The sequence below is a fragment of the Castanea sativa genome, chromosome 4, assembly GCF_040712315.1.
Source record: "Castanea sativa cultivar Marrone di Chiusa Pesio chromosome 4, ASM4071231v1".
Lineage (NCBI taxonomy): Eukaryota > Viridiplantae > Streptophyta > Magnoliopsida > Fagales > Fagaceae > Castanea > Castanea sativa.
Genome location: NC_134016.1, coordinates 50,847,078 through 50,872,459, shown reverse-complemented (window position 1 = coordinate 50,872,459; position 25,382 = coordinate 50,847,078). Strand labels below are relative to the sequence as shown.

At 34.3% G+C, this 25,382-nt stretch overlaps 1 protein-coding gene across 2 annotated transcripts in view; it reads right to left on the bottom strand.

Annotated features, from left to right (window-relative positions):
- Positions 1-2,198: 2,198 nt before the first annotated feature.
- Positions 2,199-25,382, bottom strand: part of LOC142631683 (glycine--tRNA ligase, chloroplastic/mitochondrial 2-like) — a 30,411-nt gene continuing 7,227 nt past the window's right edge. The window contains exons 10-36 of one of the 2 annotated variants that reach the window (XM_075805926.1): positions 25,172-25,288; positions 24,969-25,070; positions 23,570-23,696; positions 22,851-22,934; positions 22,581-22,667; positions 22,115-22,216; positions 21,681-21,744; positions 20,163-20,218; positions 19,186-19,257; positions 17,699-17,781; positions 15,356-15,404; positions 13,449-13,511; positions 13,215-13,304; positions 13,014-13,100; positions 12,857-12,928; positions 12,688-12,746; positions 12,118-12,211; positions 11,611-11,829; positions 11,353-11,447; positions 9,844-9,934; positions 9,666-9,770; positions 9,350-9,388; positions 8,294-8,383; positions 7,675-7,776; positions 5,099-5,180; positions 4,851-4,936; positions 2,199-2,568 (exon numbers count right to left, since the gene is read on the bottom strand). In XM_075805926.1, coding sequence (XP_075662041.1) covers positions 2,470-2,568; positions 4,851-4,936; positions 5,099-5,180; positions 7,675-7,776; positions 8,294-8,383; positions 9,350-9,388; positions 9,666-9,770; positions 9,844-9,934; positions 11,353-11,447; positions 11,611-11,829; positions 12,118-12,211; positions 12,688-12,746; positions 12,857-12,928; positions 13,014-13,100; positions 13,215-13,304; positions 13,449-13,511; positions 15,356-15,404; positions 17,699-17,781; positions 19,186-19,257; positions 20,163-20,218; positions 21,681-21,744; positions 22,115-22,216; positions 22,581-22,667; positions 22,851-22,934; positions 23,570-23,696; positions 24,969-25,070; positions 25,172-25,288 — 2,416 coding nt within the window. In that variant the 3' untranslated portion in view covers positions 2,199-2,469. Of the gene's footprint in view, positions 2,569-4,850; positions 4,937-5,098; positions 5,181-7,674; positions 7,777-8,293; positions 8,384-9,349; positions 9,389-9,665; positions 9,771-9,843; positions 9,935-11,352; positions 11,448-11,610; positions 11,830-12,117; positions 12,212-12,687; positions 12,747-12,856; positions 12,929-13,013; positions 13,101-13,214; positions 13,305-13,448; positions 13,512-15,355; positions 15,405-17,698; positions 17,782-19,185; positions 19,258-20,162; positions 20,219-21,680; positions 21,745-22,114; positions 22,217-22,580; positions 22,668-22,850; positions 22,935-23,569; positions 23,697-24,968; positions 25,071-25,171; positions 25,289-25,382 lie in introns of those variants that run through there. The other variant, XM_075805927.1, reaches the window with a different exon arrangement.

The window sequence follows — 25,382 nt, the reverse complement described above, 5'->3', positions numbered from 1 at the left end:
CACATTCTTCTAAATATAGTCTACGACTTGTCAAAGCCGTGGAATTCAAGACATTAAATTACATGGTCAAAGTTTGAAGAGCTAGAATATCAATTATCACATTTGCCTTAATTGCAACATCCAAAAGGTTGTGCTGCAACCTTGGAAGTTTCTTTGAAGTCTCTCGTGACATGGAATAGGGAGACAAAGACAATATATCTTTTCTGAGCAATGTCTATATATGATTCACGTCGTTGCTTACTTAAGGTCGCATTTTTGTGGAATTGCCATGTCCTTTGCAAAAAATAACACGAGTACCATAACTTTTGAATAGGAAGACCAACCTTCATGAATAAGACTTATTCACATACAATATTCTTTACAACCGTGGAATTAATAAGTTGTTATTGATTCTCATGTAAGCTTACCACCGACATTATTTTATTATTCATTATTAAGAACTCAATCACCTTGACAATGACAAAAAATATAGTTAATAAAAGTTGTGACTTTGTATTTAGACTTATCAAGTCTATAAATATAATAAGAGTCTGGCATACCTTTAATACTTTTTTAATTGAAAATCTCCAGTTAAAAAAATACTGAAGGTAAGTCAAACTCATATAATACAAATATAAAGTGTTGGTGATTGAGAAAGGTGAAGAGAGAAATATTAAAAAAGTAAAATATAGAGGTACAATAACCGTATAAATATAAATAGTTACTGTGACAAAAATAAATATGTATAGTGACATACAGAGAGACTGATGTGGGTAACTTTTTAGCAAAATTGTGTAAAATTTATCACTTTTTCTATTTTGCATCTACTGATTCAATTGCTCTAATGGTCTCTTCTTTTTCCTTTCGGTAGGGCCTAGATAATTAAGAAGGAAATGGATATCAATGCACTCATTAGTATGGGGGAGACTCAAAGTCAAGATAGGAGTCTTATTGGCCCAAGTCCCTTATCACTAGACCACATGTTGTGTTGACATTGCATTGTAGTCGTAGAGCACCCAAATCCACCACCACATACTTTTGTTATTACGTTGGGGTTTTGAAGGGGAAATGAACAGACCACCATTACCTTCTATTTTAAGAAAGACCAAAAGCAAATGTAAATTTAAGAGATTAAATTCTATAAGGACATGGTATAAAACTCATGTTTTACTCCTCCAATCCCAATATGCCTCATCATCTTATCACATATTCAAGAATAAGCACAACCATACCCAATCAATTCTAATACCGATATATGAATTCAACCAAATTAGGAATTAATTGAGATGTTATTTAGTGTAGTAAGATGTATTGATTTTTAAGTAAAATGCTGATGTGACAATCACTTATTGAATGGTGTAAAACATGAGTTTTACACCCCACTCTTACCAAATTCGGACTCTAAATTTAATACTTGTTTATTTCAATGTAAAATATGTTGAGAAAAATGTCTTTTCTCATGTTCAAGTATTTGAAACACTCGAAAATTTTGTTCAAATCGAGAATTAGTAATACCCTCCCCACCCCCAACTCAATCAAGTGTCTTGGATTTGCTTATAGAAGCCTTCGACAACACACTCAATCATGCCTCAGTCTCACACCTACCCCCAGCAACCCAATCCTCTATAACCCACAACCCAACAATCCAGCCATTGATCTACCGCCAACCGTCAAGAATTTTTTTTTTTAAAGCTATCAATCGCATTCAAGCTTCTCTTTTTCGCTTTCTTTATTTGATGAATATTCTTTTTCTTTTGATTGTGTACCTATAAAGATGAGACATCTAGGGTTCAAATCACCCCTCCAATTGTAACTATCCAATTATTATTTATTTTAAAATAAAAAATTGCTAGTAGAAGACACAATAGCCAATTTATATATCTCAGGGAGTATATTTTCCATACGAGCTAAGCATTGCCAAATATTTTTAGGAATGCAACCTACCAACGAAAAAAACAAGTCATTTTTCCTTAAAATGCTTATTCGAAACAAAAAATTACATTTAAACAATTGAAACTAAAAAGAAAAAGTAAAAAAGACAAGAAATGATTGATGAACATATACCACTTTCCATTCGAGCGTACTTAGAAGCACTATTTTCCCAAATTCATGTCACAATAATTTGATCACTTTTAAAGCACATGGAATTAAGGATGGATCATTGGAAATGATGATATAGGCACCCAAAAAAATAATTGAATTTTCATGAAATAGTATAATTCAATTCAAACTTCAATCTTCATTTCACTGTGTGCTTTGTACACCCAAGCCTCTCTCGGATAAACTACTGAATAGTCTGACAAATTAATGATAAGCTTGGGGAAAAATGTCACAATTTTTTTTACAAGATGCAGTAGGATAAATGGAATGTTTATGCACAAACAAAATACAAAGAATTACATTCTTTAGGCTCTCTCTCTCTCTCTCTCTCTCTCTCTCTCCCCTGTTACAACAATGACCTCGCTTTAAAAAGGTAATAAGTGAGTGAACTTAGAATCCTGGCAAAACTGAGAGGTCTGCAATCCCTCTTGGAAGGTCAGCAATATCTCTGAGCAGAGCAAGCCTGTTTTTTCTAATTCTTTCTTCTTCCTGCAAGCACAATTATTTTTTATAAACAAATGAATGTTGAAGTGAAACTGACCACATATAAATCAACAGAGAAGAACTGCAAATGGAATGACAGTTTTTTTTTTTTTTTTTTTAAGTGAAGTAATAACCAAAACCAATTAGCATAATCTTTTCTAGCTCTACATATTGCCCAAAATCAGATTTTAAAAATTCAGAATAGCACTATTACAATGAAAAATGCTCTATGAGCTTTGATATCAACAGCCTCAGGATCAACTTAGTTAATATTATTAGCAGAATTACTACTACTACCACTGTTACTTGGAGCATTTATTTTACTTTATAATTAAATAAGGGAAAAACTTGTTACAATTTGAAATCATGACTTAAAGTCACGAGTTTAGTTCATTTGGGGCAGCCTGGATCCACACATGTAATATAAAATGCCCATCAAATAATGCTCTCATGTTTTTGCAGAAGACCTGGCTGTATCCTTAATGGAGCAAACGAACTTTTAAGCACCAGCAATAAGCTTGTGACTAAAATCCAAAAGGTGTATGTTTGACAAAATCAGCTTTGCTTTTTAACAAGCTGGCAATAAGTAATTCTCAAAACTTTTTGAATTTGTCTATCAGAAAATAAAAAAGTTATCTTGGAAGCATATGATATGTGACTGGAACCATCCTTGTGTCATAGAATCTATGGAAACTGAAGCTAATAAACTGTTGTAAAAAGACCTTGCATATGCATAACTATGGAGCGAGAACAGAGCTGACTGTCCCTCAGCTCTACCTGTTGAATTAATGTCACAAAAGCATAAGCTAATAGAAAACAGCCAAGCACCGTATATCAAGATGAAACACAGTAACACTCCTCTCCCTCCATGTGCATGCAATGACCTTCAACTGAATGTAGCCTTGAATGTGCTAAAAAGAAGAAATCACTACAAATGAAGATTGTCACTAATCTAACTGAGGAACTCAACAAAAGATAAGGCTTTGATACCACGTTGGACAGCCAATTCCCAAAAACTTAAATCTTAATAAACTACCACTTGTCCCAAAAGCTTAAGCTGTTAGAAACAAGGGAGTTTAATTTATTTAACCATCATTTTAACAGCCCTCACATGCAGGCTCAGGCTCCCCCTTGATAAGTGGGGCTGAATACGTGAGATTTTTAACCATTTAAAAGGGAGATAAAGTGGAGATAGGATTTGAACTAAAAACTAATGCTCTATACCATGATAAACTATCACTTGTCTTAAAAATTTTAAGCTATTAGGAAATAGTGAATTTAATCATTTAACCATTGTTCTAACAAATCTTGCAGAAAACAAAGCCAGCAATGTATCAAAATAAGCAACTGATACTAGGATTTTTTGAACTCAATAAAGATGCTCAACATGCAACTTCAGCTACAAGCAGGTTGGGTCAGGGTAAGTTTCCGCAACTTCAAATCAAATTTAAAAAAAAATTAATGTACATTAATTATCAGCTAATCACCAAAAGGAATCGGTCCAGTCTTTTATACCTCGTTGCAAAATATAAACAATTTGAAATTTGACAAGAACCTTACAATCACAAGAATTAAGTATAAAATGTGATGGATAAGTATCTATATAAGCAATAAGCTAAGAAGGTAACATAATTAAGCATCCAAAAATTGATCTACATATAGGCATATGAATGTACTGATAAATTACATGTTGTACACATGGTTGCAATTGCTCATACTATGCAAAATGAACAAAACACTGCCAGAAAATAACACACACACAAACACACGTGTGTTTGTGTGTGTTATGCATGTAAATTTCATTATATCTTATGAATATCTAAATACGTATGCAACAACAACTACCTAGCCTCAGTCCTGAAATTTTTAAGATCAGCTATGGATCTTCAACAGACTAGTCAAGATCAGCCAAATGTATTTTTACTATACATTTATGCAACTAGAACATAAAGAGAATTGGAAACTCATTAAAATCTAGAGATACTCAACAAAATAAACAAATATTTGTGTTTCAAAAGATATGCAACTTTGATCTAAACATCAAATTTAGGTTCAATTATAGTCTTCCATTACTCTTGAAACCTAAAACATAGCTTGTAAACTGCCATAAAACCTATTTATCAGGCTACTCCAGGTATGAATGACATTGTCTCTTCTTATCAAAAAATAAAAAAATGGATGACACTGTTTCTCATTCTTTCAAGCCCCAAGGGTGTGATTTCCACCTAGTACATGTTAACTTCTAATGTTACATAACATTCATGTAAGTGACAGGTAAGATAACATACCACCATCACAAAGACATGGTTAAAGAATTCTTCAAGTGGTTGTACTAGCTGTGAAGATATTTCAACAAAATCATCTATCTCAATTCCTGTAGGAGGAAAAAAATGGTAGATCTTATAGTTAGTTAAGCAAATTGTGGCCACCAGTTATCCATATAATCAGAAAGAAACAGGCATGAAAACAAAAAACAAAAAAAACAAAAAACCTTGACTACACAGAAAAAGGAAATATAACAGAAAGAAAGAAATACCAGGATGGATTTTGTTTTTTACTGACAAGAAAGCACTCCATAGAGCTCTCTCTTCATTTGTCTCGAAGGCAGCCTCATCAACCTAATAAAGACATTCATCCATTATAAGGGGATAGGCTAAAAATAAATCCTTAAAAGTATAAGATATATTTCGTAAAGAGAATTGTCCCAATATTGAGAAATGGATTTAAGAAAAAAAAAATAGTAATGAAACTTTATTGAAGAAAAAAAACTACTTCATGCACACAGGATTCTACCAAAAACAGTCCTAAAGAGAGACAATAAATGAAAGTTACGGTCTAAGGGAAAGAGAATCAATGAAGTTTACAACAGAATGCATCTCACTATGGCCCAAAACATAGGACCATTCAAACAAAATTCTTAGGAAATATGATTTCAGCTGAGTTACTGAGGCATCTACACCCTCAAATGCACATTGATTCCTCTCCCTTCATGAAGTCCACAACAGGCAAAATGGATCCAAGTTCCAAAAAATTAAGAAAGTTTACCAAACCAATTCCCCCACAACCAGAAAGTAGCTCAACAACACTCTTGGGATTACCAAATGAGCCCCATATGTAGAATCGGTACAAGTCCACAATTCATAAGCAATGTCACAATGCAACATATGATATGGAATTTTTCCATTGCTTCTGCACACGCCACATCAATTACTAGAGTGATCTCATTCTTATTTAGATTGTCAGTGGTTAGAATATCTCCCATGCTGCTGCACAGACAAAAATGTTTCCCATTTGGAGCATTTTGTGCACCAAATACTTTTTCCAAGGAAATGTCATTTCCCTTGTGCCCCTTAAAGCATCATAGTATGAGCAAACATCAAACTGACCATAACTAGTCAACCTCTGGTTCATTCGATCCAGACCCTCACTATTGGGAAATAAGATACAAACTGAACAAACATGACTCATTTAAAAACTGAGGTAGAGGTATACAAGTACATGGGTTGACACAAACATGACTCATTTAATAATCATGTCAACTTGCCTCAACCCCAACATAACATGTGCATTAAGAGAGTTAACACAAGACAACCTACGTAACATGCTTAATAAACAAGTCTTGTTGAATTGACTAAAAAATTGACATGTTTTTATATTTTATAAGCACATAAATTATAATAATTATAAAGAAATATACTTCAGCTAAAGTACTAATAACATATAATTGAAAGTTTCTTATTTCAACATGGTGACCTTCCATTCTAATTTAGAAATAAACAAGAACAAAAAAAATTAATATTAGATGAGACAATTAATTACTCAATTCTATATTTGAGTTCTAATATGTTGGATAAAAAAGACAATCATAATATGGGTTAAACCGTTCGTGTCAAAATGGGTCAACTTGCTTTGACACAAATAATGAACTAGATCATTTCAAGTTAATTGTGGGTTAAATGACACAGAATTGACCCATTTCATGATCGTGTCAAAGCAGGTTTACCCTCTTTGACATGAACCCATTTATGCTAAATACTAATCCACAAAAAAATGAGCTGTGTTCATAGATTGTGTCAGACTATGTCACTGAATAACATGACTCTTCTACTTGAGAATATAAATCACTCAGAATTTGGACTAGGTCTCCTGGAGCTATTTTAGAATGTTAATCAGCATTCTGAGGGGGAGATTATTGCTCCACCTTGATATTGTTGTAGCTCCAGTACACTTTAAAAAATATATATAATAATTAGATAGTTAAACTTCAACTAAACCAAGCAACCTTAAACAATCAACACTAACTAACTTATCCAATTATTATTATTTTTAAATCAACATTAAATAAAAAGCAAGTGATTTCCAATTATATAAACCCCAGCCTTCAAATCTACTAAAACCTTGAGGTAGACACCCCATCAAGCATAAATTCTTAAACCATCCTCTGCACAATAAAGATAAGAACATTTGAACCCTAACAAAATCATTGCATATTTCTTACAACATGCTCCACATAACTGACCAAAGGCAGCTAGATTCAATGATAAATGGAGCTGGGAGAGTTCATGATATATATACCCCAAACCAGGAGCTAATATTAGTCAAGCTGAGAGATGGAATTATACTATATCATTTCAACTAAGTAATTTTGTTGTCGGAGAAGCAGAGAAAGAAAATGAAAATCCACTGTGTGACTGACATTGGACCAACACATGCTTAATATAAACACACAAAAAATATATTGCACTTCTGGTTTTTACAACATGCACCACCAATTAAGCCCTAAAAAATACCTTTGGCAAAGAGGCAACGGACATCTGAAATGGTTACACATGCAAAGAATCAAGCTAGACATGTTGAAAATGTAAAATAGGAAAAAAAAAAATATGTAATACAAAATACAGAAAAGATGTCTGTGCTTGAACACTATAAGGACGGGTAGCCACACACTCACACCATAGAACATCTTAAAACAATTAAACAAGCAATGACGAGCACTGCTACGCATGTCAGAATGTAAACAGACAAAAACAGACCTATGAAAATACAAAGTCAGGAACTAGATAAATTTCAGGCCCAAGAGATAAGGCTTCTATAGTAGAAAGAAAAAGGTACCTCCATATCAGGGTCCACTTCCTTTCCACGGACAATTCTTGTTGGACGAGAATATGCTTCAACAACCTTTGGAAAAAGATTGCCTCTTGACAAGGATGCCATCTAGAACCAATTTTTTTAGACCATTAAAAACTAATACACAGTTCAATTAAATTGTAAAAATGTAAAAGAAATATCTTCCATATAAGTCCTTTAGTTAATATTTAGAAAAGGCATTGAAGCCATGTATATGCAATAGATTTTTGTAATTAAATCTTTTACTCAAGAAAAAGAGACCAAAAAAAAAAGGAAAGAAAGAAAGAAAAAGAAAACCATTTTAGAGCAAGGATTGCAAAAGATGATAGATAAAGAAATTTAAGGGTATCAATATCATATCCTAATCCCAGCTCACAGATCAGTGCCTCCTGGCAGCTTCTGGTATCTATCTATGGTACCTCTGAAAATTACAACCACATTGATCTAAGAGATTTATTATTTTCAAGAAAGAATGCAGGACTGCATAAAGAAAAGAATTGTTTTTCAGCTTAGCTTTAATGTGGTGGTTGAATCTATTAAGTAGTTATTTGCAGCAGACACTGGTCAATATATACTAAAAAGGAGTATAAAAAACGTCATTTACCTTATTCGCTGACTTTGCTGCCAGAGAAGGCAAGTTTGCCCGCTCTGCAAGGATGGAACGAACCACTTCTGAGCTTATTCCCTTATCAACCTGTAACCAAATCACAGCCAATTTTCTAAAAGTGAGCTCAATGTCTTGTCAGAATATATTACATGTCCTCAAATAACATACCCTGATTATTAATAAAAATTAATTTACAGGATTAAAAATTGCAATGAGTAAATAATAACAGTAAGCCAAAGAGATTATCTGACATAATACGTTAAAAAAAAAGATTATATTACAGGAAACTACCACAATTGAACATAGAGAAAATTTGGGGAGTAGAAAACATGCACATCTCCCTTTTCAACCAAAAAAAGAAGAATACCAGATCTAATGATTGTTTCAATAAGTAGCTGGAGATGGCTGTAACCTCTCAAACATTATGAATTCAATTTATTGTAAAGACGTCAAGTATGGTTAGTTTCCTCACCAATGGTCTTTGAACCAAATGACATCTCCAGTCCTCATGAAGAAGGGGTGGAGGTTAAGGTTACTGGTTCAATTTACTATAGGTGTGACCGTGTGAGTAGTGTTTACCTAGCAAGATAAGTTTGGATCAGTACATCTTCCTTTCTACACACTTATTCTAGGTGGCGTGCTCATTTTCTTTTATATTTTCCAGATGAGCATGGTGGAAAATCAGCTATAAAAATTGAGCTTCAGAATTTGCAGTCACTGGTCAAGCATTAACCACATTTTTGTTCAAGATAAACGTATTCAGACAAACTATGAAGAGCAAGAAAAATTTCTGTGTAGTATTGGTACTAAAACCATGCCTCTCAGCCAATGCTGTCATAGCTCAGCAGAGAAGGCAACAAGAGCAGAATGGGGAAGGAGTCTTAGGTTTGAGTCTTAAAACTATGCCCCAATAGTACCATTCCTTGTTTTCTGTTGAATATATTATTTTAGCAGAAAATAAAAACCTAAAAAAAATAAGGAAAACATTCTGGCAAATGAAAAGATGCATAAGTTTTGTTAAGCAAAGAACTCCATAATATAAAGATTACACACCAGAAATTGCTCCAGTCTCCGAGTAACAAATTGAAGTACCTGAAAGGAAAGATGCAACAATCATAATTGGATGCCCATAACATCTGTAAACAAATTTATAAGCATGATGATGAATCCAAAGTAATTGCAAGGGATGGCATATATAAGAGTTGTTCATATATAGTAGCAATCAAGAAACACATGCAGAAGCAGAGTAACAGAAACCTACTCAAATAATCAGTTGTATGCCATTATGTGGCATTGGTATTGATGGTGGTAACCCTAGGAACAGTGATGTTAAATTTTGATACAACTCTAAAAGGGTGTTTGTTCTTACATCTTCTATTGTACTGGCATCTACTTGAATGGGTTGGACTTCAGCAGCGAGTTCCAAAGCTTGTTTTAGATCCAGATTTTTATCCTTTTCTACCAACAGTTGGACCTAAAAGAAGCAAATTCAGCTTAATCAAGTATAATTATCAGAGCCTCACAGCATTAAGATAATAATAACTTACAAGACCATAAGAGATTCTTCGTAGTCCAAATGGATCATTGGTGGAACTAGGCTGACAACCGGCAGCAAATAAGCCAACAAGGCTATCTAATCTGCAGAAAACATATTACATGAAGACAAACTGCAAGCAGAGTTTCCTTGTTGAAAAGAGTAAGCATCCGGTGCAGTTTAATAATCTTCTCTTACAGACTCATGTCTAACCCAGGACTAAACCTACCCCCTCCCCACCACTCAACCCCCCAGACCCCTTTCCAAATAAAAGGATGACAATACATTAGAGAATCCATGCATGTATACCATACAAAGGAACTCTGCCTGTTCTAGGGCATTAGGCTATTTGAGCAAGATCTGATGACTTTATGGACCATCTTTTACCCACTACGGAGAGATCTTCAGCTGTTTTTGCAAATTAGGGTGTTAGGTAATTGAGCAAGAAACTGAAATCTCACTTTTACAATTTAGAATAATTTTTGACAAGACAACTCAAATGCTCTTATCAAGTCTTATTCAGTCAACTTCTTCAGTGGACCTTGAGAAAAATTTTACCTACCAAAACAAGCCATGCTTTTTTAATCTTTTTCCCCCACTTTTTTTTATAAGTACTAAAATTTTATTAAAGGACAAAATATAAATACAGAGGATGAAAATACTACATCCTTTGAAGAAATTACAACTGAATATTCAAAAATGAAATCCAAGAAAGAATCACAATGTAAACTGCCCAAAATGCACCACAAGTCAAACAATAAATGCCGGAAAATGGATTTAAGTAAGTTTCTTCTTTCTTTTTTCTTCTTAAACTAATACACCATATGCCCAAAAAAGGAGAGAACTATAAGCCCTCTTTATTCAGTTTTAATAATTTTCAGCATTTTTGAGCAAACACAAACTCATATGGCATACATTTAATTTATCCAAAGTAAAATTTTAGGTCAAACTACAATTTTGGTCCTTAAACTATGCATCTGCCAGAACTATCAATAGTTTCAAACTTCTAGAAGTTCTGAAAATGTCTCAATGTGTCCTTACCCTACCTTTTATCAATATGTGAATGGCAATCACTGATGTAGCACATGTGTTTCTACAAGTCGTTATAATACTCACGTGACACATTAGGCACATGCAGGTCTCACATAATCAGAATATATTGAGACATGTGAACTTAGAATTAAAGAATGTAAAACAAATAGAAAATATTTGTGGTCCCTGAACCCTTATTATTTGAGAGCACCATGTGGCTTAACATATTATATCAACATTATAAAGACATACAAAAAAAAAATGCCACATCAGCAATTGTCTTTTGTGTTGTGATGGAAAGGTACGGTAAGGATAATATTGACTTGATTTTAAAACTTCAATAATTAAATTGAAACAATTGATAGTTTAACGACTAATTTCATATCTAACGCATAGTTCAAATGCCAATATTGCATTTTGACCCAAATTTTATTTAGCAACCAATGAGCCTGAAAAGGATAAGTAAATGAACTTATGATTTGAGTTTCACCTGTCAGCAATTGCCAAACCTATCCCTGCATCAGTTGCCGGAAGAATGTCCCCAGAAAATCTAGGAAGTGTGATTTCATACAATGCCTCTGCAACCTGCAACACACAAAGCACAGAAACTGAAACAAAAACAGAGTATATTATATTAAGTAGCACATGGAGGGAATTATATACAAATTCCTAACCAAAAAAGAAAAAAGAAAAAAAGTACATATATGAAACCCGAAAAGAAGAAATAACAATTAAAAGTAAGATGAACCTGCTCTGGATAGCCATCTCTAATAGCATAATGGCGGGCCATTATTCCTGCGAGAGAAGTAAATTCTGTGACAACCGCAGTAGCAAGATCTGACATAGCAAGTGATGCAGCAACCTGAAGAACTTGAAGCATATCTTCATCAATTTGCAGAGCCAAACTTAGTTTGGTAACCATATTCTGAATGCGAGTCATCTTGTCCAGCATTGTTCCTAGTTTCTCCTATTGTATTTCAAGTTATCAAGATGTAAGAGCTATTAGAGAAGGGAACAGTGTCAATTCATCATCAATCAGATATAATTCCAGCACTTTCAAAAATCACTTTCGATCTTAAAGTTCCCCCCACCCCCTTTTCTTTCAGGGGAAAAAAATCCACTATGAGCACTACAAGCTTAAAAGAGTTTGTTCAATTATTATATAAAAGAAACAGTGTTAAAAAACAGTTACATGCTGAACTTTCTAATTCAAAGAAGACAACAGTGAAATTCTCTAGCGAAAGAAATAACCTACATGGAAAAGAATCCCTTTCAATTTACTTCGGAATTCTGAAATTTTTTTGCGTGTATCCATCTCATAAAAAAATTTAGCATCTTCATAGCGAGCTCTGCACAAAAATGAAATGCTTTGTCTCATATGACAGCTCAATAAGAGAATAAGATGGAAGGCATAATAACAGTGTAATTCCAAAAACATATCCAAGCACTCAAAGTAGATTCATGAGAATTAAAATTTCATGCAAAAATGGTTAGGCTCAGAGACACCACACCAAAACCTTATACCCGTGGAACTCACACTAGGTAATGGCCGTAAAAACCATTGTAAAACCTTATGCCTGCAGGACTCACAATAGGCAATGGCCTTAAAATAACATACAGACGAAAACTTGGACCTAATTTGCCTTGTTGAAACATCTACAACTTCTGATTTAGGTGGAGAAAAAAGAAATCACTTCTAAAAAGATTTATATAATTTTTCCTTTGCCAAAAGAAATTTAAGGAGCTATGAGAAGTTTTAACAGATCATATTCTCCTCTATTGACCAAAGAAAAAAAAAAGACGAACCAGTGAGAACCTTGTTTACCTGAGTACTGCTTCATTTCCTTTTCTCACTACAGTCTCATCAATTGCACCATTTGCCACCTAAAAGAAAAACTCATGTCACCACACTACTTACAAACAGATCAACCTTGACACTTTAAGAGGAAAAAAAAAAGGTTATAATGTAGATATAACTGGTAAGAATGTCTCACAGCAATGAAGTATGGCAATAGCCTTCCAGTGTCATCACTAATAGCAAAGTATTTTTGGTGCTTCTGCATAACCTGCATAATTGTACATAATAGTCAACAAATAGTGCACAAATTTCTAACCCCACATTAAAAGTCTGATAAACTTTTAACATCTTACCATAGTTAGAAGGTCTTTTGGAAGCTCTAAGAAGGACTCTTTAAATTTCCCAAGTACTGGAACAGGCGCCTCAACAAGATTTACAACCTAAAATATTATGCAAACAGATATACTAAGAACTTTTTTTTTTGCCCAGAAGTAAGCACAGTTCAAGAACATGCCTATTGAACAAATTTCACCAAAAGAGAACACATCTATAACCTCATCAAGTAAGCCCTCCTTAAAAAGTGTGTGTCCATTGACACTTTTTGCTAACACATTAGAGCGCTCCAAAATCTTTTTCTTACGTTCCTGTAAGAGAAAACAAATCATTCAGAAATTAAAATTCTATACTTCTTTCTTTTTTTTTGGGAAAAGAGTACAAGAAAAACAAGAAAATGGTTTTAGCTATCCATAGTTTGGCAGAAAGTAGAAAAGCAAGTTACTTCATAATACCTCAATTTCAACATTGATTCCAGCATTCCTCATAACTTTAGCATAAGATTCTGCACTTTCTACCTGTGAATAGTTTTGTGGAGCTTTGACTTAATCAAGCATCTTAGACTTGGAAAACAAAGAGCAACTCCTAACACAACCCACCCACCCTCCCCCCGCACGGGACAAAATGCACCCACACTCACCTTTAGAAGTCCAGGAATATAAAATCCATAAATTAAATAGGTATACTAAGAAATCATCAATATGAACAGATAAAAGAAATCATAATGTGGGAAATAGAGTGATATAGCCCTCAAGCAACATTCACAGATACAGTTAAGATAGAATCTACCAAAGGGAGGAAAAAGAGACATGACCAAAATTTGTACTAAAAAAGAATTAAACGATTTGTAGCCACTTATTTGCAAACCTAATAGAGTGCCAATTAAAGGTTATAATCTATGAAGCACAGGTGCGTTTCCAGATTTGGGTGCAGGTACGGGTACTGGTGCGGGTGCGGCGGGGTGCAGCGATTAAAAAATTATTAAAAATATTTTTATTTATATATTTTATATATTGCTAAGCATTTTTTATATATAATAATAATAGAAAACTCATATAATAATAATAATATAAAAATAAATAGATAGTAATAAGTACACAAAAGTTTTTGATGCTTATTATTGACAAAAGTATTAAAATAGATAAGGCTTCTCATAAATAAATTAAAAAAAAATGTGATTTAATGGCTCACGTATTTGATATATATAACAGATATTAAAATAAATGTAGTTTCTCTTAAAAAAAAGGAAAAAAAAAAGAAAAAGAAGAGAGGATAGATGTGGCTGTCACGTGTTTGGTCACTGGTCAAAGAGGCACAACAAACAAAAAAGACAAAAAAAGAGCCTTTTAAGTTGGTGTTATCAAAAAAAGAGAAACAGAGCTCTTCCAAAAAAAGAAAAAGAAAAAAAAAGAAACAGAACAGAAAGAGAAACAGAACAGAAGACGCGAAGAAGAGGAAGCGAAGAAGACGGAGAAGCAAAGATACGATTTTAGTCCACCGGCGTATCAATATTCAGTCCAGTCCACCGGTACTTTTGGTTTAAGTTTTTTTTTCCTCACTGGCCAATTTCCTTTTTCCGGCCAAAACACACCGATATTCGGCCGATTCGATCCGATTCGGCCCGGTTCGGTGCGAATTGGCGCCGTGTCAGCGCGAATCGGCACGTATTGCGCCGAAAAAAAATATTTTTTTAAAGGCGGACGCGGCACGGACGCGCATGCAGCGGTGTTGCCTGCGTGTCCCCTCGTCGCGCCTCATCTGACGCGGGTGCGGCGGCCCAAACACCGCACCCGTGCTTCCTAGGTTATAATCAAAATTGTGAATTTAAAACAAAAATCTTCAGATCTGTATAAAACAGGACAATTATACAAGCAAACGAAATTGGCCATAGCTCAATCAGTTGTACTTTCTTTGATAAGTTTTGGCCCCAAGAGCAGGAAGAAAGGGAAATTTGAACTAGTAACCTAACCTACACATCATGAGCCATGGTCCTCAGCTGATTGTGCTACCCTTTGAGGTAGCCAATTAGTTATCTCTAAAGGAAAAAAGGAAAGATATCTACATAGATCTTTGTGTGTGTATTGACTATGGGTTATATGATGAACACAAAAGATAATGCAGTCAATCCTGTCACAGTTTTTCTATATTCCCTTCAATAAGCAAATTGATTCGCTCGAGATTTGAGTAGTTAGATCGACCTTTGGGGAGGGGGAGATAATTATATTTGTAAGATACACATGACTACATACACAGATGCATAAACCAAAAATGAAATAGATACCTAAGTAGTCCAAGTAAAATGCAGAGGAAGCTGATTTTGGAAATTGAAAAATAAAAAAAAGTATAAATTTTACCCACGTACCATGAGAGTAGCTGAAGGAGTATTACGAAGGCCATAAGACAGGTTGCCACTACATCCAAATAAATAAATTTGTAAGTACACTGTATAAACACACACAAAAGCAAAACCCAAATCCACAAACAACTTTTATATGCATTTCCCCCTAATGAGACAAACGATAAGATGCATTTTAGCCAGTGATTTAACCACAAAAGGAATAGCTCTAGACAAAACAAGCCATGCACCACAAAGTTCTATTCTGCCCTTCTCTTTTGGCATTGAAATTGTCCTTTCTAGAGGAAGCATGCATCTATTGTCAGCACATAACCAAATCAAGCAACTTGTTGACCAACATGAAATTTCTGAATAGTCTACAAATGCTTTTTTCTTTAGTATTTTTTTATAATCCTGTTAGCTTTTTTTTTTTTTTTTTTTTTTTTGGAAAACTTGAGTATTAGCCCGTGGACTAAATTTACATAACAGGTTGGGTTGCATCAATCTACTAGTTACAAGTATGAGAATCTCACCTAGTAAAAATTTCTCCTCAAAATAACTAATCAAAAATAAACCTTCAGGCACCTATAGATGAACCCCACATTGCTAAGAAGGGAGGATGGATGATAGTTTATAGGTTTCCAAGCTACCTTGGCAGTTGTGGGGTGGGCTAAAAATGTACAATTATGAGCCTCATCCTCCCCTTCTCTCCTTCTCAGAATATTCTTTTAAGTAAAAAATTTCATTTAAAAAAAAAAAGAAGATCCTCTCCTCAAAATTATTTGGTGAAAATCAAATTTCTAGCATCAGTGATTGCTTCGGGTGGTTTGGGAATAAGGTAAGACTTTTTAATGAAGCTTTACTTGGGAAGTGGCTATGGAGATTTGGGATGGAGAGGGCTGCCCTTTGGAGACAAGTGATAGCGGTGAAATATGGTTGTGGCTGGTGTACTAGACCTATTAATAGCCCATATGGTGTTAGCTTGTGGAAAACTATTAGTCGAGGATGACCTTTTTCTCGCCAAATTCTATATGATATTGGGGATGAGTTTAGTGTGAAATTTTGGCAATACCGTTGGTGTGGTGAAACATCTCTTGCAGTCAGCTATCCTGAATTGTTTAGATTTTGCTAAGATCAGGAGGTTAGTGTGGCTGAGATTATGAAGTTTGATAATGGAACCCTACTTTGGGATGTCAGTTTCTTTAGGGGTGTGCATGCTCTAGGATTAGAGGTGCTGGCTGGTTTCATGGATACCATATATGGTGCTATGGCGAGAGGGTTTGGTGAGGATAAGATGTGCTGGAAATCTAATAGAGAGAAGGGCTTCATGGTTAAGGATTATTATAGTCTCTTAGTGGGCTCTAATGATTATTCCTTTCCTTGGAAAAGTATTTGGAAACAGAAGATTCCTTCTCAAGTAGCTTTCTTTGTTTGGACTGCTGCTTTAGGGAAATGCTTAATGATTGACAATCTACGAAAAAAGAAGGTTTGGATATTGGATCGGTGCTACATATGCAAGTGTAATGGTGAATCGGTTGATCATCTTTTTCTTCATTGTTCGGTTGCAATGGATTTGTGGGCTATGGTGTTCGGTTTGTTTGGAGTGAACTGGGTTATGCCGCAATCTGTAGTGGGGCTTCTAGCATGTTGGCAATGCATATTTGGCCGTCATCAAAATGGGTGTATATGGTTGATGGTTCCCCATTGCTTATTGTGATGCCTTTGGAGGGAGAGATATAGTCGATGCTTTGAAGATAAGGAGAGATCCATATCAGACTTGAAACTATTTTTCTTTAGAACTTTAATGGATTGGTTGGCTGCATTGCGGAACCAATCATTTTTATCTCTTCTTGATTTCTTACATTCTTGTAATTTTTGTTCTTGATTGTTTGACCCCTTGTACACTCCCTATGTACTAGGGTATTCCCCTTTTTTTGACATCAATAAACTTATTACTTATCAAAAATTTCTAGCATTAGTGCCTAGATCTCCAAAGGTAATTCATTTCCTCCATTGACAACAACTCATTTGTTAATAATGACAATGCAATATCCCTAAATGCAACAATGCCCCACTTAGCGAATCAATTTCTTAGGCCCATAATGAATTCCATTTCATTGTAGATCTTCAAAATGATAAATAAACATGTTTCTAACAAAGACTGCCAATTATTGATTCAGGGAGATGTAATGCCATCCCCATAAGGAACGCTATACTTCAAAACCCTTAAATAAAAGCTCATGCTGCAACAATGGCAAATGTATCCCAAGCCAAGCCAAGCCAACCCACTTTATTCGAAATACAATTGTGTAATTATAAATCAGAGAGAGAGAGAGAGAGAGAGAGAAGAATACAGGTAAGCATGATCACCTCAAAACTCCAGCAAACATGAATGGCACGACTACATCTCCATGGAGGGCCAAAATCCAACGAATAGGTCTGCTAAACATGATCTGCATATTAACAGCAAGGGCTCAATTAGCAAATCCAGAAAACTAAAAATATGAATATGTTGACCAAAAATATAGAATAACCACAACAATAATTTTATTGCTAATAAAAAAAGCAGAATTAAAAATAAAAAACACACACACACACATGATCTACATATTAACAACAAGGGCTTGATTAACAAATCCTACAAAAATGAATATTTTGACCAAAAATATAGAATAACCACAACACAATTTATTGCTTCTAAAAAAAGCGGAATTAAAAAAAAAAAAAAAAACACACACACACACAAATTGAAAATACTAGGATGGATCCAAGTAATGATGTTTTTACCTAATTACAATACTAAGTGAATTGCCGGTCTTTTATTTACAATAAAATTGTTGGCACAACAATTCACAAGAATTACATATTGTAAGTCCTTGACAACAACATGCTGGACGAATCAAGCACTAAATCCCAGAGTTATTTTCATCCATTAAGGAGGTAGAGAACTTGCAAAAGGAAAATCCAACATATGATTTTACTTGACACTGAAAAAACTAGTGACCTATGATGCAGAACGTAGTGAGGAAAGCAAGGAAAAAAAAAAAGGGAGAAACCCTAGGCTTCACCACCTAAGGTTGCTTGAAATCACCACCAAGCAAGAGAGAATTTCTCATCAGAAAATTCTTATTCAAACAGCAGTCCCTTCACAATTACAAGAGCCACTATTTTAATAGGGCTTATAGGATCAAATCAATATGAAAGATTTAATCATGCCACAATTAAATCCCACAAAATCCTTAATCACAACAAAGCCAAACTAATTCAAAATTCAAATACTTAAAAAGTAATAAAAGTCTGAAATTTGATGTCTCAAATAAGTAAAAATCAGAAACAAATCTAGTGTCCACACCAACTCCCCAAGCTGATGCAGAACGTAGTTAGTGAATGCAATAAAATAAAAACAAAAGAGAAAAACTCTAGGTTTCACCACCTAAGGGTGCTTGGAATCACCACCAAGCAAGAGATAATTTCTCATCAGAAAATTCTTTATTACAAGAGCAACTAATTTAAGGGCTTTCAAGATTACATCAATCTAGAAAGATCTAATCATGCCACAATTAAATCCCACAAAATCCATAATCACAATAAAGCCTAAACTAATTCAAAAAATTTAAATACATAAAAGTAATAAAGTCTGAAATCTGGTGTCTCAAATAAGTAAAAATCATAAATAAATCTAGTAGCCACACCAAGTTGTCTCACTGATAATCCAGAAAAAGACATTTCAAGTTAATGAACAAAAGATTAATAATTGATTTTATTTTTTTTATTTTTAACTAACAAGAAAAGAGGAACACATGCAAATCAAATGTTAAGAGCAGTAAACAGAAATTAAAAATTAAAGTTGTACAAACCTGAGAGTTCCAGCGCATTGACTTTGGAAATGATATTTTAGCAATGGTACTGGGTAATTCTTCAGACAACACCTATTTATAGCATATTAAAAACAGCATTTATCAACAGATTCTTATGGGTAAACATTGTTAAATTTTAAATTAAAAAAAAAAAAACCACAAAGTGGTGACAATAGAATCAAAATGCGAGCCACATGTCCACTATTCTAAAGCAGCAGTCCAAGTAAGTAGCCATTAATTCCTAGAATCTTAGAAAATCATTGAGCAAATTGTCACCTAAAGGATATGTATATGTAATCATTAATAGGATACTAGAAACATGGTATTCCATTATTTATCTGTACCTTGATAATTTGTACTCACCAATAAGCTCCAATAGCTAACAAGCCTATTTATGTAAGAAATAAAAATAGAATAATTGACACACATATTAAGTGATGTTCATATATCTGCACATATCATTGGAAATTACGTTTTCTTTCAATAAGAATTAATTTTAAGCATCAGATATAATTGCATCTGTCACCTTAATAATAGAAAAGGGGCATGGTAAAAAAAAATGAAAGAGCCCTAATCTTCATCAATGCTTCCTTGAATTCCTCCCCAGCTCTTTTTAATTGCATCCTATTCCTGAGTTCTACAAATAGTACATGAGATAAACTTTTCTACAAAAATTTTTTGTTGGAAACTGTTACTGTTAATAAAGTTTCATTCAATAAATCAAAACATTCAGTCTTTGTTTTTTTTTATAGATATAAAGGAAAGTAATACTATTCATTCAGTATTTGTCTTATATTCAAATTAGCACACATTGAGATCTTAACTGAATCAGTAAACATCTGCAATTGTACATCCAAATTTGACGGGCACTTCATCTAACCAAATACATTCACAACAAATAACTAAGGAAAAATTTTCTTTTTTTATGAGAGAAGTTCATAAATACAATTAGTAAAGAGAAAAAGAGGCACTAGAACCTCAACAGCAAGTCGGGCAGACTCCATTATACGAGCATATAGATACTCTGTTTTCCCTGCATTTTGAAAAAACCCTCATGAATACCCATTATCAAGTAAAAACATTATGTATAGCAACTTAAAAACAAGAAAATGTGAATTTTCTGGAACACGGCCCTAAATTTCTGATGGCTAACCATTCAAATGTGCTAAGCTTTAAAGGTCAAACTTACTTCCCCTCAAAGTAGCAGTTAAATATCAATAACTCAGAACTTTTGCAGTAAAGTGGCCCATCAATAAATGGGCCAGATAAAGGTTCACTTCTATTTTTTTAAAAATGGCAGCACGGGAACCCTAAACCCTACCAGGGTAGAGGTAGTCTCAACTAAAAACCCAGAATGCCCCAGCCAAATTATGTAGTAAAAAACTATAGCACAACTTAGTTGATTTGGCATGAGGTGTACTAGCAAATTAAATTGATTACATGGTCAAATGAAGATCAAGTAGCATAAGATTTTCTATACTTATACTGAATATCAAACATTTACAGATACAGAAAACAATCATCCGTGAATACAATTAGGTAGATCTCATACACGATTTATTGGAAGTGTATGGGTAAGCTCGTCAACCCACCTCACAGATGAGTCAATCGTTTCCATAGATTTTTGCCAATAAGCTCTAGCTCAAATGACACTTGATGCCCCCATAGAATGGCTTGGAGGGTAAAGTCGTGTTCAAACCCACCAGAATCACCAGATGCATGTTTACTTACCAATCAAAAGAAAAAATTGTTTCCATATATTTTTACCAATTATCTGCAATCTCCAAACATAAACATGTCTGCTATTGTTCTCACATAAGGTGGAAAATTCGGAGAGACTTCCCTAAATGAAAGTGATAATGCTAGTGGCAGGCAGAGTTTAGTGCTCAGAGACAGCTGGTCAATGGCCGTGGAGCTTGGAATTTCTTGTTTAAAAGTGGAAATGATGCTGATAGTTGTCAGCTTAGTGACTGGGAATTTTGCCACTAGCAGACTAACATTTTCCCTCGTTGATTGCAGATAATTTTTATCCACCCTCTCTTGCAGTAGTCTGACTACGGTGATGCATTTGCTTAGCCAGACCATTCACAAGATGAGGTTTTAGCGTGCTATGATAAGCCTCCTAAAATATAAGTCCTCTTTTGTGTAATGATAATACTGATTTGTAGAAGGGGTCTACTTCTAAATATAACCATTGCAAGATATTTGCAACATGATAACTTACAGTAAAAACTAATCACTATACACAGTTCTAAGTCACCATCTAGTAGTAGTTTTTTTTTTCTTCCTCTTCTTTTTGTGTGTGTGTTGGGGGGGGGGGGGGGGGGGAAGTATTGAAATAATTAAAGCATCTCTATATCCAAAATCATATAAAAAGTACAAATAATTCGAGGAGATGAACAATGAAGTAAACTTAGATCTCAAAACCTTCTGCTTGTAATGGAAACTAATTCACTTTCTTTTTTTCTTTTTGTAGGTAAACTTTGCACACTCACCATCAATCTTTCTATTCAATGAGTCCAGTGGTATAGAGTATCTACGGCAAAACCCCTCAGCAGCCTGACATGAAATAACAAGCTAAATATTATATGGCTGTTCATATTCAAATCAGGTACCAACCAATTAAAAATGATGACCTTTTAAGTTACACCAGTATAGAATGACATCTCAATAATCACACTAACAAGTGAGCATTGGATTCTAGCTTTGCCAAAGTCACAGCACAAGCTGGGAAACATAAAATACGTGTAATAACTAATAATCCCTTCCATGAAGGAAAAACAAATAAATTAACATTAATAATAAAGCAAATGCACTCATGGTAGTTACTAACTACTTCTATTGCTGTTTTCAAATAATCTCACCACACAAATCATTTGGCCAAAAAAGCAAATTTACTTAAGCTCCCAGGAGAAAAAGAATGGCAAACCTTTGTAGCATTTCCTTGATTATCAAATGCTTTTGAAACAGGAGGTCCTCGAACCTCAACCTCCTTCTCAGCTTGTTTAGTGCAAAGATTCTCAACACAAACCTGGAAATGTGACAAAAAGGCACACATCATTACCATTCAGTGTGACGAAATGAAACTAGATAAGGTCCTGAAATTTTGAACACTTCTGAAATTTCAGTGGACAGTCAATTTTAGTACTAAGAGCCACATAGGGTACTATAAAATTCAACATATTTAGATGTAAAACCTGCACTATTGCATGTGAAACACGGTTCTTTTTTATTATTAAGTATAAGATAGAAGAACTGAACCCAGAAATAAATCCCATGGAAGAATGCAATTAGGCCATTAAGCCCTAAGAACAAAGAATAAATTCTCTTCTATTTTCTCTATTTGGAAAATAATGTCAGAATTTTGCAAAGGCAAAAATAGAGTTTCACTGTACCAGTAATCTGCGAGGTGTTCCAAATGCTTGCACTTCACCATGGCTTAATCTTTGTTTTTCCAACACCAGCAATATTAAGTCTTTGAGCTGCAATGACCACCATTTCAGTCAGTGAACAACTATAGACGGAAAATTAGGCGGAAAAAAAGGGGTTGACATTATCTAAAAGGTAAAGAGAGCTTCAAAACCAACCAACCAAAAAAAAAAAAGGAAAGGAGATAGCTATAATAAGAAAAGGATCAACATGCTTCATGTGAAAAAAAAGAGTACTTGCTGGCCTGCATCAACAACATCTTGAGGTGGCATCTCTTCAGTCCCAATCTCAAGAACAAACAACCTTGAATCATCATTCACCTGTAACATAAGTCAAAGAATAAACCCACATTTAAAAGTTATAACTAATGTACACATAGTAGTTGCTAAACCATGACTTATTCTGGTCAAAAAATAAAATTTTAATGTTAAAAAGTTCACATAAATTTAAAGTTCTAGCAATATCCAACTACTAGAATTTCAATGACAAGGTGTCAGTGGTAAATTGAACACCATCCCCCCTCTCTCTTACACGCGCGCGCGCGCACACACACACACACACACACACATATATATATATATATATATATATATATATATATATATATATTATATGTCTAGGAGTGTACAAACATAATTATATAATTGCTTAGACCATTTAGTTCTCATGCGTAATTTATGATGTCTTTAAAGCTACAGGCATAGGTAAAAAAATCAAGGACTCCTATGTACACCTGGTGATCAAACCACATCAACAAGAGCATGCCACAAAAGGGATGTAACAGTAAATCCCAATATAATATTGAGTCTATTCATGTAGGCTTCATCATTCATACATATAATTAAAATGTTAATAAATCAATAAAAAATGAAAGCTAAATTAGCCTTAAGAAAACTGCTATATCAATACTACAAACAATGAGAGAAGTTCAAGTAGGCTGCATATGCAAACTAACCTTCTTGATAGCTGTATCCAAAAGCTCTTTAGGACACACAACATGAACAGGATCAGAAGCAACACCCAGTGGATGTCCAAGAGACTCCCTGGTATTCAACCAAAGTTGTGCACACTGACGAGCTAAACTGATTGAAGAGGAAAAAAAAACACAAAAAAGAAGATAAGATAGACACAGAACTCAGGAGGATTGACCTGAAAGGATCATGTTCTTAAAAAAAATATCTTTGTTCAGGCCTAGACCAGCAATTTTTTTGCATGCAAATAATCTGTCATGCATGTCTCTGTTCTGTATTATCAAGCTGCCAACCATTTCATTAATAACAAAGACACCAATATTGGCCCTTAACTTCATATGAACATTCAGTTAATGGAACCAAAGTTGGTAAACTTGTTTAGCTAAGTAATGATAACCAGTTGCAAATTATGGTGGCTGGGACTGTTAGTTTCAATAGTCCTCCCTGCCTCCCATTTTGTTGATCCTATGGATCAAATAACAACAGTCTTGTTCCTTTATAAATTCAATATTAGTTGAGCTGCTTGAGCTGTATATCGCAAGTTGTAGACTACATATTAATCTTTCTCCTGCTGATCAGAGCATATATGTGACGCAGGACAACTAGAACAAAATTGAAAGAACAATAAAATAAATGGATATGACCTAGGAGTCAGCACCTAGGCCTTACTTGGAGTCAGCACCAAGCAGGAAAACCACTAGGAGTCAACACCTAGGGTGGACCCGGAGTCAACACTAGACCGAAAGAGACCAAACAGCCATTTTTTTATTCACCAAAATATCAACTATTTCCTCAAAGAATACAATAGGTTGGTTATAAAGTATTGCTAAACCTTAGTTCTAATTGGAATTGCCTTATTGCAAAAATAACCTTGCTTCCAAATTAAAATACTAAAAGCCGAATAAACTACTAGGACCTAAAACATAAAATTACAATTGACTTGCAAACATAAATAATACTAAATAATAATTTTCTTGCGTCTCCCGCATCAATATGTCCCCAAAGATTTTGCCATAACATGTCATTGGCACCATAAATTAATAGTGCCCTGCACTCAGTTGAAAAGTCTACCAGATGGTCTATATATTTAGTTCTAAAACCTTACCCATTAATTGAATCTGTACAAAGAAAATGGTAGGTCATGTTATCACAGATAGGGCTAACGCAATGATGATTACAAAAAAGATATCTGCCCAACTTTAAGATCAAGAGATTATCGGATTAAAAATAAAAATTGATCTCTATGAGTTTCTAAAAGTGGACCTTAATACCATTCTACAGCAAAACAAAATTCACAACTTCAATTTTACTAGTACATATATGACAGTGTTTTTCTATTTTCAGTGCAAAGTTTTCCGGGCCACAATTAGGAAGAATCCTTACCTTCTTATTCGGCCAAAATATCGAGCACGCTCTGTTACCCCAACAAAGCCTCTAGAGTCTAAGATGTTAAAAGCATGAGATGTCTTCAGAAGCTGATCATACCTAGCATGTGGCACAGCAAATGTTAACTTAAATAAAAACAGAGAAAAGGTTTCCACATAATGCACTGAATAATGGAACATAATAAAAATTAAACAACATACGCAGGGATTGCAAGGCCTAAAGCAAGCAAAGAACGCGCCTCTTCTTCAAAAAAATCAAAGTGTTTCTGAAGATGATGAACACTGGCATGTTCTAGATAATATGCACTCATTTCCTTCCTGAAAAAGAAGTACGAAATATATTGATTGTGGACATTTAGAAAGTAAATGGCACAGTGAAGCTTGATAATGCTTGTATAACAGAAGGTGGAAA